Here is a 15,190-nt window from a genome sequence, read left to right on the forward strand (position 1 = left end):
TGCTGCAACAGCGATTTCACATAATTTCTTAAGTCTTTTTAACCAATACCTATATCGCCAAACCATTCATGCTTCATTGCCCTGCTTGCTGTCTTTGCAATACATTTTGGGGGGGTTTAACTCGGAGTTCAAGCCGAGCCTCGGGTTCAAGCCTCCTCCAAGGACAGCAAGCCAATTTAGTTTACTAATAACCTTTAAACCTGAACGGAGAGGCAAACTAGTGCATTTTATTTTTATAGTTGCTTCTGTCATGTAAGCAGTGGCCAGGATTAAACAAACCCATCAAATTATGCATGCCTGGAAAGTCATTCATTTCGACGTGCAATACATGCCTCACAAGTACTGGGCCTGGGCATGGGCCAGGGTCTCAGGATTACATGAGACGTTTTGCTGAGAGAGAATGCCTGCAGGTCCCCCAACCCTCTTTATGGAAGTGAAAGCGGTCAGGAAGGCCGTCTTCAAAGAAAGGGAACTTGGCTCTACTGACTTCAAGGGCCCTGCAAAACTACAGAGAGATCCCAAGAGGGAGTAAGGTAATAGGAGGATTTAACCTCCTTGCGCCTCTAAGGAATCTGATTATCAGTTTGTGCTTCCCTAATGACATATTAGTGACGACTGCATCGTGATGTGTCGCTATGGCAGCCACATGCACTTTCAAGGTGGAAGGACAGTCGTCCACTTGAAGCTGGTTGATTCAAGTTTTTGGATGTTTCTAACATTTTGTTTTTTTTACAGTGCATCTTCTGCGTAAGAATGTTAGTAACCGAACAGTTTTGGTGCCAATTGACTTCCATTGTTTAGACAAAAAAAGGACATTTCTCAAAATAGAGTCAAAATAAAGTCAGTAAATATGAGGGTTAGTAAAATACTTTTATTTTTCTTATCATGCACCTTGTCCACCCAAGACTAACACTGGAGATCATGTTGCATGCTGTACAAGGAACTTGTAGCATCAAAATGCCAATTATCAAAACTTGTTTGCTGACTGGTTCTAGAGAGGTTTTAGGCACTTTTCAGATGGCCAGATTAGGAGACAAGCTAAACCAGCACAACTCCATCTTGGTCAGGCTGGAAAAAACCTAAACCAGCTATGATCAGTTCAAACCAACTAAGAACAGCAACTGCAAACTTAAATACTGTACTTAAAATAACTTTAAAAAAACTGTTCAATTATTAAATGTAAATGCGCTGAGGTTATATTAGTAACCAAAGCATTATTGTCCACAACCAATGAGGGGGGAACCATACCATAGTTACCCGGGCCATCCAATAAGAAAACATTTATATGGAGTAAAACTATGTTTGAAAAGATAAATAAATCCAAAACTTGATTTTATATTTATTTATTTATTTTGAATAAAATAAGTTTGTTAATATAGCACAGAATTCCATGCTACGTGACACATATTTGGAATATTCCACTACATCACCCAAATGAAAATATGAGAAACAAAATCAAGTCATCACTTTTTCTGATAGAAACAGGCTGGCTCATCTATGATGCTACGACTGTGAGACAATGACCTGTGCTGTTTGCCACAAATATGCAGAAAAGCACATTATTGTCATAAAGACAAAAATCTATTTTAATAGAAAAAATATGCAAAATACAATTTCATGGCTAGTAATAAATATTTGTGGCTGTTGAAGTGTTGTCAAAGGGGGTGCCTTGTCTAACTCCTGAACTACATGTTCTTCGGATCATCATAGCCTACTGGTTTTTATACAGCAGAAGATGGTTTTGTAAAGAACCAGAAAATAATACATTCTTTGTGAAATATAAACTTCTGCTGTGGGAACAGGCTGTATACTTAAGAGTGTAAGGTGTCTTGTGTCACAGCACATTTATGTAAAGTTTTGGGATGGAATGAGGAAGTATGAACAAAAACATGCTACGAAATAACCTAAGTTGTAGGTCCAGTCTAGTCCAACTTATTAAACTGTTAAACTTACATGTACTTGATTTAGTCCAATGTCTCCTGGAATTTCCATCATAGCATTAGGATATTGCAATAATTTGAGCAGAGAACAGCTGTCTCATTCCAGCAAGCCTTTTAGGTGACCTGTTTTTAACACTGAGCAGCAAAATCATCAACTTCTTGAACTGACAGATAGGTATGGAATGAAGGTAAAGAGTTTGTTCTTTCAAATAAATGCCACTTGGTTTGATATTTTGTTTAATGCAATGACATTTAAGTAATTTTAAGTGGCTTAAGTGTCTATGGGGTTTTATACTTTTTGATACATTTTCAGCAAACATACAGTTCTCTCTAAATTTTGAAGCAGAAAACTGTCCAGTGATAAACCCAAATCCAGCAATGTTCATATTATGCAAAACACACACTTGTCAGCTTCACTCCAAAAAAAAATTAAAAAAAAATACATTCTTCAGAGGATCACAACAGTAATTTGGTCCTTTACTCTTGGCTGAACACAAAACATTAATTTGTTTAACAAGCATCTACTTACATGATACTCTTTACAAATCCGCATTGTCTCTAAAAACAACTGCACATATTGACCTAAGCTTGATTACACCACACTAACCACACTGTAAAGTCAATACAATACCAGTAAGAGCATCATTGGCTCACTGAGAACACTTGTTGGGTAATATATCGCTCTCACACGCACTTCAAAATGTATGCAAGTGCCACAGAAAATCTGAATGGCACATTTGCAGTTTAAGATAAGAATGACTGCACAGGAATCATCTCTCTTAGCACATCGTTCAAGCTTTGTTATGGAACACTGATGAACTTAATGGATGAGACCATGAACAGTATGCCATCATCTTTTCTGAAAAGCACAATGAGAAAGAGCTAGTATGGTATATAAATAAATGATACTGGCAAGTCCAACTTATTGCCTGTGGTATGATTATTAGTTTGCCAATACATACAACTACCACATTAGAGGAACTCTGGCACTTTTAATGTCAATTTTAATGTAATCTAGCTGTTGTCTATTCTTTACCGATGCATGTGGCGTGAAAGGTAGAAAAGACCCTTATCTACTAAGCTTGCTCTAACTCTTAAAAAGAAACTACCATGTTACAAATCCAAATAAGTACTTTTCATTGGCTTAATGACCACTTGCCCCACATAATACTTAATGTGTCCAAGACGGAGAAATCTACATAACATTTATATCAAATTGCTAAATGGGTACAACTTAAACCAAAAAGAAACTGCTACAGAATAAACCTTAAACAAGAGGAAACCATTTCATCTGTAATAAAAAGTTCAATAACAACATTTTTCATTAAAATGGAATAACAACATTCAAGTTGAATTCTGTGAAGTAGCTGCGAGGTGCAAATAAATAATGACAAAGTCGTGAGCAGCTTGTTTTACGGTTCTTAGATAGAAAGAACTTGTATGTCCAATTTCATGGCACAGAAACGGGGACAACCGACTGCTCATACAATTAAAGTAGACTTTATTGGCTCACAGCAGGCTCTAGCGGCAGACTGATGAGTCCTTTAACCAGGCCAGAAAAATGACAAAATGGTAACTGGCCGCTGTTCAGACTAGATTGTATTCCTTCAGTGTGAGCTGCAAGATGGTGTCCTTGACAGCTGCAAACACGAATCTGATGTTTTCTGTGTCAGTGGCGCAGGTGAAATGAGAATAAATGATTTTTTCGCCGTCTGGATTCAGGTCGACAAACATCTTCAGGATGAATTCCCGTGCGGCTTGAGCATCTCTCTGGGCTCCTTGCAGAGGAAAACAAATCTTGGTTAACTTGGTCATACTGAAAATGACTTAAAATAACCTCTAACTTGGACCACGTTCACACCGTCAGTCCTAATCTGATAATTTGTGTATCCGATTGGATTCGGATTGTGTATCGTAGTGATGGGCGCTTTCGAAACACTGCTTCATGAAGCTTCGAAACCTTTACAAATCTTTTACTTTGGAGCATGTATCAAATTGCCAAAGTCATGTGATTTCCGTAAACGAGGCTTTGTTACGTCATAACTGTTTCAAAACATTTTGAAATTTCAATGGTTAACCGGTGGGGAGGGGGGCGATGATCTTGTGGATAATGAAAGTGTAGAAACTGTGGTTTTTACCTGATCTCTGATCAATTTCATACATGTGTAGACATTTTAATGAGACATTAGTATAATTAAAATGAATAATACTAGTTAATTTCTTATTGGCCTGTTTAGCTGGGCCATCCATGGAACAAACAAAAAAATGTATTAAACACATTAAACAGACTTGATATTTAATCTTAGATTATTAGTTAATGCCATCTGATAGATTTCACTTTCAATAAAACATTTGAAATTTGTGTTATGATTAATGTTTGGCCTGAGTTTTTGTTGTATTTACATTTTTGACCAGCAGGCGTCACCAGTGAATCATTTTGCGAAGCACTTGATTCAATTGATTCACAGCTTTGAAAGGCTTTGTTTCTCCCATCACTAGTGTATCGTAACTGTTCAGGGCTGTGTGTCCCAAAAGCATCATAAGCCTAAGTTGTTCATAGAGACCATTGGTGGCAATTGTTCTACGATTAACTAAGCCTTACGATGCTTTTGGGAAATGCAGCCCTGATCTGATTTGTGTTTCCCATTGCTCTCTCTCTCTCTCTCTCTCTCTCTCTCTCTCTCTCTCTCTCTCTTTCTGCATGACCTGCACATTGCCAACAATACAACACAATCTTCTTTCTGCAACAACGTCTGTCGTGTCTTTATGTTTTACGTGGCGTGATAAAGTGACGTATAGGCAGAAAAGAGAAGAGCAATGGATTTCGAGATATGAGATTTTAATAGGATTTCAACCCACATATGTTGCTATACATATCTATGTTATAGCCTACCTTATGTAGCTTGAAACAGATTTGTAAAAATTGGATTTCTTGTGATTTTTTTGCCATTCCCACTTATGATCGGATTCCAATTGGATATGCACAAACATTTGGACTGACAGTCTGAACAAGGCTTTAAAGTATGAGCAATATTATTAGCAATGCTTTAGCAAGCACCACAGAAAGACTCATGAAAACCTACATAATGGATCATAAACTTACAAAGGTAAATAAACTGATTATTAAGACCATTAGTTTCTCAGAAAATAGAGTCAACAAAACAACAAAGTATTTTTAGACTTACCATCATATTCAGGAAAGTAATCTACAAGATGTGAAAACATTATTTTCTCCTCCAAAATGTCTTTCTTGTTCAGAAAGAGAATAACTGATGAATTCTGGAACCAGGGGTATGTTATTATCGTCCTAAACAATGCTTTGCTTTCCTCCATTCGATTCTGTGGGGGGAAATAACATAACAGGCAATTTCAGGGGTTATTTTAGTCCTACTTTAATCAACACTAACATTCCGTTCACTGCTTCTGACAATTTCAGAAAAAAAAAAAAAATCAAAGTACTTTCATTCAAGCATTGCTAAAGTTTGCCAGCATGCCATTTAAAGTAAAAAAAAAAACAACAAAAAAAAATTGTTCAATCTCTACTGGTTACATGATCACATCATTCAACCAGAACTCGGAGAAAGCCAACCTCAGTTATGATATGGTCAGTATAGGCATGTATGTATGTAACTACTATGTGTAAAAAAAAAAAAAAAAAATAAAAAAAAAAATTTCTTATCACACATCAACAAATGTCCTCCTGCACGTTGGTAACTGCTTTCACAAATTGAATTTAGAACAGTAAGTAATGTTTTAAAATAGCTTTACTACTTTTTATTCTTTAAGAAATAATATATAATCTTCCAAAATATAATTCTATATCTATATTCTAAGGGGCTCTATATTTTTATTCAAAATATTCACAAACTTGTTAACTATCTCATGACCTATATGATATATTCCAACAGTCAAATATGTGGAAGTGAATGTGTTTTGTCATTTAAACCTCTTTATAATGAATCTAAATGCATAGAAGTGGATGGTGAACTGGGAGAAGAATAGATTAAACTTTATAATTTCCTACACAATTTGTAGGCCTATCTGAAAAGAATAAAACACAATCAAATTATAATTGAAAGGATTATTATTGCAGCTTCCATAGACATCAGTGTATGGAATTTGTATTTGATAAACTATAAATGTCTTTTTTATAGTACTTCATTTAAATGTTTGAAACCTAAAACAAACATTATGAGGTTCAAAACACTGAAGCACTGAACACATCAGTCTCTGGCTCTGCGCCAGCATGTTTGAATTTAGGAGTGACGCACTGAACGCTCTAATCACACCGGTGTAATCGTACGTGTCAAAGGGTAAAAATCGAATCACGTTTCGGAGTTGGTGGGGAGATGAACTGAAACTGAGAGGGCACACATCAGATATGAGGGGACAATGCCCCTTTTTGCCCCATCGTGGTGCCGGCCCTGTCCTTGACCCCTGAAAAAAGCATTTTTAGATGCAAATTGACCAGAGGTTAGCTTTATTGTCCCAATAAGGCGGCATCCATTTGATAATTTCAATATATATATAATCATTAAAACTATGTTATTATTGCATACAGTTTAATGTACAACAACACTGAAGTGCAAATAGTATCTTCCACTATTTAGAAGTATAAATATCATCTAACTACTATTTACACTTATTGCCCACGAAAATACTGCTATTTTTACATAGTGTAAATAAAAAAAGATCACTATTTTTACTTAGTGTAAACAGCAGATTACTGAGAAATGCGGTTATTTTCACTTTGTTTAAATAGCAATAGATTCCATTTACACTGTGTAAACAGCAGCTATCGTTATTTGTACTTGGTGTAAATAGCATCTATCGCAAAGAAAATGAGTACAAATAGCGATAGCTGCTATTTACACTATGCTATTTTCACTTAGTGTAGTATTTACACAGTGTAAATAGCATCTATTGCCACTGCCAAAAAAAAAGAATGTATAAAACACTGTATGGATTTGTTTAATATAAAAGTTAAAGATGCAAAAAAGATGACATTAGGTTATGTCACTAAACCTTATATTATCAATTAAACATCTGTGCTGAAAAAAAAAATTTCATCACACAAAATAGTGTGTTCTGCCAGTCGTTAGTGACGACTAACAGCTTTGACTCCCTCTACTAGTACTTTGTTTACCTCATTGTCAGACTCTACCAGAACTTGGTCATATTCACTGAGTGCTACCAGGAACATGATGGAGGTGACGTTTTCAAAGCAGTGGATCCACTTCCGTCTTTCTGACCGCTGTCCCCCTACATCCACCATCCTGATGAGAAGGAGGGGTCATGAGGTTAAAAGGTCACGCGCTTTGGGAGCAGTTTGGGAACATGCATGCATCTGAGCACTGGGCTTTATTTTTATATCAGTGCAGTACTAGATGAACACCTGACTAGAAGAGTAACTGTAAAGAGAAGACTTACCTGAATATGACACTGTGTAGGTCGAAGGGGTATTCAATGATGCCTGTTGTGGGCACTCTCACCCTGAGCACATCTTGCTGGGTGGGAACGTAGGAAGGGTTGGCGATGCGATCTAGTGAATTTAGGTAACTGTATACAAACAGTGAACATTTTACAGTTCTGAGGCATCTCTATGTTTTCTACTGCAATATAAGAATACGTCCAAGTTGGATTTTACCTCAAACAACAACAACAAAAAGTATTATATGTAATATTCTGGATAAAGGAATTTTTCGCAATGTGAAAATATTCAAGACAATTAAGCACATTCCCCATTCTCAGTAGCATATTTCAATTTTCTCCAATTATTTTTAAGAACATTTTGAAAAATTTAATTTTAAAATAATACATTTATTTAAAAATATATAAAAAAATTGAGTGATACAGTGATAAATCAGATTTTTTAAAACAATTGTTTGTGTATATTGGAATATAAAACTTACATATCATTTTAGATGGTAACCCACAGTTACTGTCAGAATTACATGTTGGTTTAGCATATTAGTTACATCATCATTCTGCACTTTACTCACTGTTTGTCAGATTACTAAATATTTAAATAAATATTTATCAGAGAGTCCCCCTGTAACCAATAATTTTATCCCTTAAAACTTTTAAACGTTTTTTCCTTCGAAAAAAAAAATCGACATGCCTTAAAATAGCTGAATGCAACTCTCCACCCTTGTCTCATTTAGTATACGTGGTTCTATAAATATATGCAAATTAGCCCCAAACACTCACTCGCACCAGCTCAGAGATCCACACGTTGACTATTATTTACAAGGTAGTTTGTGGCTTCAGAAACTAGGGGTGTAACGATATTCAAACCGAACCGAAAAACCGCGATACAGAACCGCGATTCTCTCATGGCGTACCGAACACGCCCCGCCCCGCCCCGCCCCCTGCTAGCCCGCCCAGCCCTGGTTCACTGGACCTCTCATGTCTTATGTGTACACAACGAAGTCAGTTTTGTAGTCTAACCACCATTAACACCATATAATAGCAAGCCCCATGTTGTGTTACTTTCGATAATAAGCAAGGTGTATTCTTTCAAATTCTGTCTATTTGATCACGAAATTCAAACAATAAATGGCGTTTTGGCGCTCTTTGATGTGGCGTGACAGATCGCTGTACTAGCTCCTCATTTCAAGTGGCAGCGCGGAGCACGAGTAAACGCTATCATCTCTTCCCTCAGTTACAAAATAAACATGAATGGACACCTGAAGGTATGTTGAAAGATACAGTATAAGGCATCACTACTCATTTAATCGCTCAGTGTTTCAGCAGCGGAAAGACGTAAATAAAACTGCATAGTTTTTCACATAGCATATATTAACCTCAGCAGGCAAGTCATCCAAATGAACTCTTGCACTAAATAAATGCACTATATTAGCCTATATTAGGCAATATTTTACTTATACATTAAATAATCAAGATATCTAACAGGTTGTTTAAAATATCTTTCATGAAAATGACAGCAACTGTGTAAATTATTATATTTCAATAACGAATTAGAGTAAAATAAGTTAATGCAAAAACTACCTTATGTTCAGTTTACATGTTTTCATACAATTTGTTGGGTGTTAAAAAATAAAGCATCTGAATTTAGGCTAAAAGTCTAGGCTCTGTTGTTAACCTTAATGTTATAGTAATGTGCGGGCTCCTAGTTTACAGCATTAGGAGATTTTTTTTTTTAATCCTTGCGTTTTAATCCCAAACGTTTAATTGTAATTTAATTAATTTAAAGACAAAGACAATTTAAAAAAAAGAAGCAATTTTAGCTTTCTAAACCATATCCCATCGAACCGAAACCGAACCGAGACGTCATAACCGTGGGAAGAACCGAACCGTCAGTTTTGTGTATCGTTACACCCCTATCAGAAACACCAGTGATTTCAAACCACGTTTTTGAGACTGCAGTTATAAGGAGAAAATACTCAGCAATGGAAACAACTGAGACATTAGAGAGTTCTCATTGTGATTCTTCTTTCCTATGGAAGGTAAAAAGCACTCACTATTTTGTGGAATCCGAGAGCTGGTATTCTCTCCTCCGGTCATAGCACTCCTGAATTCCTGGGTCATTCCATAAACTCTTGATGGCATCTACATAGGGGTTGACCAACATGAAGACCTTCTCTACATCTACTTTTCTGACAATGTTTGCATTGGCCTGTGTGGAGAAAAAAAAAACATTTAAAAACAAAGCAATGCATTTAAAACAGTGATAAGAAGCTGATGCTTCAGCCAATGGGACACAACACTAAACATCATGTCTTAGCCCACTTATAAGTAACCTGGTTACAACTTTATTGACCCGTTTTACTTGAGACTCAAATTTGTTAAAGTACTATTTGTCTAAAGTTCTCACTTCACCTGACCCAATAAGACAGAACTTGATTGAGGCTGTGTTCCATAATATTTCAGCTACGCACAATGGAAAATGGGTTTGCCTTTGGGGGTATCTACAATTGGAAAAAAGCAAGACGGCACATTTCTGCAAGGCAGTTAAATGGTATAATTAATTTCATAGCTTGGAGGGGTAATTGTGTTACGCCTGGGCAACATGATTAGCCAAAGTGATTGTATCTCTCTCAGGGTATTTGACTCAGTGTTTGACCTACTTCATGGCAAAGTTATTTGGGTGGCACCTAATCAACTTGAACTTAATTGTGTAGTTTTATACACACATAAATGCATTTGGAGCAACGGCAAGCAGCACAATTGCTCTGACACATTAAGCCATGACTCTCATTCAGGAAATGCAATTTTAACATTTTCCCCAATTCACAACAATATTTTCATATCCAGGGCTTGACTTTTTTGCTCACCAGTCACTGTGGCTAGTGGTTTTCCATAGTTACTAGCCACTCAGCATTTTCACTGGCCATTTGACTGACAATTTTGACATTGATACCAAAGGGAAAAAACTGCCATATAGATATTTTTAATATTATCTCATAATTTGGCGGCCGGTATATTAGGCTGCTGTCATTAAGACCTGACTCACGGACCCATTATACTGTTTTATATAGCCAATATACTTGTCTTGTGTGCGCGCACTTTGGGTGTGAGCACAAAAGGGAATGAGTAAAATTATCCCCAATACTAGCAATCCCATGGCAACATTCAAGCCCTGTAACACCAACAATATTCATCCGGAGCAAGTGAAATGAGTGACTAAAGGGTTTGTGTTGGAAAGATGAGAGAGTGAGAACGCACATTGTATTGTGTATCCTGCGGAAGAGTTTTAGATATTTCAGTATCGATATGTATTGAAAAATAACACTTAACACTAGATTGCAGTTAGTTTATTTCAGATGCCTTTTTAAAAACTACGACAATTGAAAAATTTATATTATATAAATTCAACCCGCCAAAGTGGCTAGTAGGAGTGACTGTTTACACTCCACAGCTGAAATACACACTCATTTGGCGGGTTGGAAGGGGTTTATGTCAAGCCCTGGTCATATCTATAGAAGACGCAAAAAAATGCCAATCTGTAACATTCACAGCACTATATAATGTACATTCCTTCACTATGAAAGGCTTGGCTCACCCTTTAAAAGTTTGACCTGTGACCATGTCAAGGTAATGAATGCATAACGTATCCACAGACACATCACAAAAGAAACAGCGAATGGATACGGCAAATTTTTATACCTTATTATGTTCATATTTGTAAAGGATCTGGAGAGTTTCCATTGCTCGTATCATGGACTGCAAAGATGTGAAGATGTTTTGGTAGACCAGCTTGGTAAAGCTTCTCCTGTCCTCTTCTGAATAGCCTGAGCCATGTATGATTCTCATCTGTTTAATGAAGGTGCTTTTCCCACTCTCTCCAGTTCCTGAAAGTTTTGAAAAACATGTGAAAAGTAAAGTGTTAGCAGTGCAAAAATCCAGTAGATTCAACAAACTGGTTTGTTTGAATGGTTCTTTCCCATAAATGAAAGCGATACACAGATTTTCTTGAATCATCACTCCAAATATGTTCTGATTAAGTCTATGTCAAGTCAAGTCACCTTCATTTATATCAGAGATTTTTACAATACAGATTGTTTCAAAGTAGCTTTACAGTGATAACAGGAAATTAATGCCACAAAGATTGTTTTGGCTGTACAGCAGATCTAGAGGAAAGTCATTGTCTAGCTTAAGTAGTATTTTAAGTAGTATAAAGACTATTTTAACGATGTCTTTAATAACTTTTCGGGGCCTGCAAGTTTCAATCCCTTAGAAGCCCATGGAGGAGTGATCCAGCTCTCAGATTTAATCAAAAATATCTTATTTCGTGTTCCGAAGATGAACGAAGGTCTTACGGGGTTGGTGCAACATGAAGGCGATTAATTACTGACAGAATTTTCATTTTTGGATGAACTATCCCAGTTTAAACGTATTTAGCAGTGATATTGCTAGACTTTTCTATTTACAGCGAAGCTAATTGCCTGCACAGAATATGATGGCATTATAATATAATATAATATATGTAACGAAAAAGTTTGCAGTGGCTTCATAAATAAAAACATAAAAAACCAAAGCAGGCTTGATTCAGATTTCTTTGTTCTTCATTTTCTAGAACTAGAGTTTAAGAAACATCCAGGTACTTCCACCAATAGTTCTAGGAACTATGAAAAGGTTCCTCCGGTGTGAAAGCCTTGGTGTAAACGTGAATTTATTCGAAAGCGGTGGCGGCACGTAGTCTATAGGCATGTGCGTTTTAATTCGTATGTACGCAGTCATGTGCAGAATGTTGTTTTTGTATAGTTAAATAATCAGTTACATCATTAAGTAATCAATTAAGGTATGTAAATGAGCTTGTTTTCAATAAGGTTAAATATTGTAGCTAGTTTTGGAACATGGTAGCTTGTTTCTAGCTGGATGACCATCAATCATGTTCCCAAAACCAGCTTGACCACTTAAAGGATAGTTCACACAAAAATTTAATTTTTTGTCATTAATCAATTACTCAACCCTCCAAAAGCTTATCCAAACTTGTAAAACAATACTATGGAATTCAATAGGTGCCGCCAACTCTCTGGTTTCCAACAATCTTTAAAATATCTTCTTTTGTGTTTAACAGAAAAAAGATTCATACGGGTTTGGAACAACATGAGGGTAAAAGATGACAAAGATTTATATCCTTTTAAAATGATAACTGGTAGATGGTCTCTTTCTAGTCCAAGATGAACTTACACCTACTAAAGACCAACTAATGTCCAGTTTAGACAAGTAAAAAAAAAATTGTCAAATTGAATTTTCCAGCAGAGAAAAATAGGACAAAAAAAATCTCTCTCTATCTCTCGAATTCAGGAATTAATCTTAAAGGACTTTTAAAATAATTTTCTTATAATAATAGGCCTATATAGGCTATAGCTATTATACATTGTTTGCGAATCGAATCAAAAGAACAATTAGCCAAGTTGATGCATCGATTTCACATTTTGTTTCCAAGCACTAAAGCACAAGTATGTTAAGAGTCAATCAAATCCCACCGCACCTGCAACAGTTGTCTCACCTGTCTACACTGTGAATACACTGAATCAGTTACCTTAGAAACGTATTTGAATGAATGCTTTTTATTTTCAGTTTAAAAATAAAACTATTTGCATTTGTTACGCCTTGACACATGCACGCAACAAGTTTTGGTAGAGTCGCACGAAAGCACCGGCCCGTACCCAGCAGGAGCAGTTTGAGCTCGCGCCGAGCGTCTTTCTTGTCACGGCGGAGTTGTCGCTCGATCTCATCGTTGATCCGCCGCGCTTCTTTCGCCTCCTCGCTGAGGCAGCACGCCATGATGGAGTCCAGCGTCATGATTCTCCCCAACAATTCACAATTAAAAGCTTTTCAGCAATTCCATTGAAAGAACATCAGTCCCAACTCAAATGCAATCGTTAAGACGAGGCAAGAGAAAGAGTCCCCCTGTAGCGCGTTTAGGAAAGAATCCAAACCACATTTAAAATGTGTCAATGACTGAAACCCTGAAGCGGTTTGAGTTGTTTTGTATCATTCACAAAAGCAACAGATCCTTTGGAATTAATACCTCCATTGCACGTTGTTTTTATATTTAGTGTTCAGTATTGAATGTCTTACTTCAATACTGTGATAGTTCCTCTTTAGACTGTGTTAAAAGCTGTCCATGAACTTGCGGTGGGGATTATTTGCATGAATGGTGTTGCACCCGTGTAAAAGTCTCCACACCGGGCGTGGTATCGCTGAATATGGCCGACAATTCCCTGGAAAGCCGTTTCCAAACGTTGTGAACGCTACAACACTCTCGTTCATCGGACAGGATCCGTGCGTTTGAAGCGATTGTGTAATTTAGTCCATTGAGTTCTTCAAGCCTGTTGATTTAAATCCCAGTCTGAATAGGCTCGATTTTGACTCTCGAATCTTCCATATGCAATAGGGGTGTATTATTCGCGAACGAATCAATCTTTTGAACCGACTCTTCTTAATGTTTCGAACGAACCGATTAGCACGCATTTGTGGAAAAAGTAGACCGTAAATAACTTTGTTAGTAAACCGTACAGCGGGTGATAGTTTGTGTTTTTTAAATATGCAAATGAACAAGCACAAACAGCAATATTAAGCCTACCTTAAAATTTATTTAGCTACAAAAGTAACGAGTAAAATGATCAGAGGGACTCATTCTGGTTTGACTCAAATGAACCAATGTTTGAAATCGACTCAATAAAATGAACCGTCCGAACCAACCGAATCGCTAAAATGATTCGGACTTGTCTGCTAATAGCCTGTAATATTCATTAAAGCATCAGCATCATCCACTCCCTGTTCAGGGTTCCTACGCAGTTTGGAAAACTGTGGAAAAGAATGTAATTTGATTTGAGTAATTTCCAGGTCTGGAAAAGTATGAAAAAAGAAAACAGAGCATGGAAAAAAAAATTGTTTCCTGACTCTATATAAAATTTGGAATTTCTAAAATAAAATAAATGTATTATAGCCTACAAGCAGTGTTTCATGGCAAATGTTTAGTGATAATTTAGTGATTGTCACAAACAACCGAATGGATTCAATGCACACATCTTCATTGCGCAAAACTGTTTGTCTTTACCAAAAGCGAATCTCTTTTGAACTTCACTAAAATAATGTTTATTTGAAGGCAACTGAACCATTAACAGATAAAGGAGCAAATGATAATCTAAATCAGACTTACTTTGCTGTTTGATGATCATGCAACTTCAAACAATGATTACAATATCAAACTGATGTGTCAGAGGTGAATGTATGCAGGTTATACATTGTTTTAGGTTTCTTCTCATCATGTAAGTGCATTTTATTACTTCAAGAAAAACCCATTAAAAAAAGTATGATGACTGTAGTATATAGCCTATCAAATATAATGCTGAAAATGTATGACCCATTTATGTTAAATATGGTCTGAAAAATCCACAAGGTTTGGAAATTTTAGTGTGGAAAAGTTTTGGAATTTTGAAACAGAAAATGTGAAACCCTGGACCAATCTTAATACATTGTTTAATGAAATTATATCAGAATTTAGGAACCCATACTTTGTAAGTAATCCATTCTTTCATTATTCCAAAATAACACAAAAAAAATTGATAGGAGACATTTGGAGCTAAATGATTACAAACATAATTTGTTGAACAAAAGTAATTTAATTAAAATATTTCAGGATTTTAGCTATCACAGTTTCAAAATAAACCATTTTCTCATCTGTCCTCATCACCCTCTCAGGATTTATTTTGACTGATTACATAGTTACATGATTGTAACACTTCCTTACAGTCACATGTTTTCCTTTTACT

The 15,190-nt window shown here is 36.2% G+C and overlaps 1 protein-coding gene across 3 annotated transcripts; it reads right to left on the reverse strand.

The window, feature by feature from the left end:
• Positions 1-2,160: 2,160 nt before the first annotated feature.
• Positions 2,161-13,856, reverse strand: gnaq (guanine nucleotide binding protein (G protein), q polypeptide). 3 transcript variants are annotated; one of them, XM_077206304.1, is made up of 8 exons: positions 13,444-13,797; positions 13,079-13,322; positions 11,070-11,254; positions 9,425-9,579; positions 7,371-7,499; positions 7,087-7,216; positions 5,126-5,279; positions 2,161-3,718 (listed from the first exon to the last, which is right to left on the reverse strand). In XM_077206304.1, the coding sequence occupies exons 2-8, from the start codon at positions 13,212-13,214 to the stop codon at positions 3,528-3,530; spliced, it is 1,080 nt and encodes a 359-aa protein (XP_077062419.1). In that variant the 5' UTR covers positions 13,215-13,322; positions 13,444-13,797; the 3' UTR covers positions 2,161-3,527. The 3 variants fall into 3 exon arrangements, with proteins under 3 accessions (XP_077062419.1, XP_077062418.1, XP_077062420.1); XM_077206303.1 differs by having other exon boundaries at positions 13,079-13,856; XM_077206305.1 differs by lacking the exons at positions 13,079-13,322; positions 13,444-13,797 and adding an exon at positions 12,011-12,064 and having other exon boundaries at positions 11,070-11,253.
• Between the last annotated feature and the right edge of the window lie 1,334 nt (positions 13,857-15,190).

The sequence above is a fragment of the Siphateles boraxobius genome, unplaced genomic scaffold (genome assembly GCF_051911475.1).
Source record: "Siphateles boraxobius isolate OS27281-9 unplaced genomic scaffold, OSU_SipBor_1 56, whole genome shotgun sequence".
Classification (NCBI taxonomy): domain Eukaryota; kingdom Metazoa; phylum Chordata; class Actinopteri; order Cypriniformes; family Leuciscidae; genus Siphateles; species Siphateles boraxobius.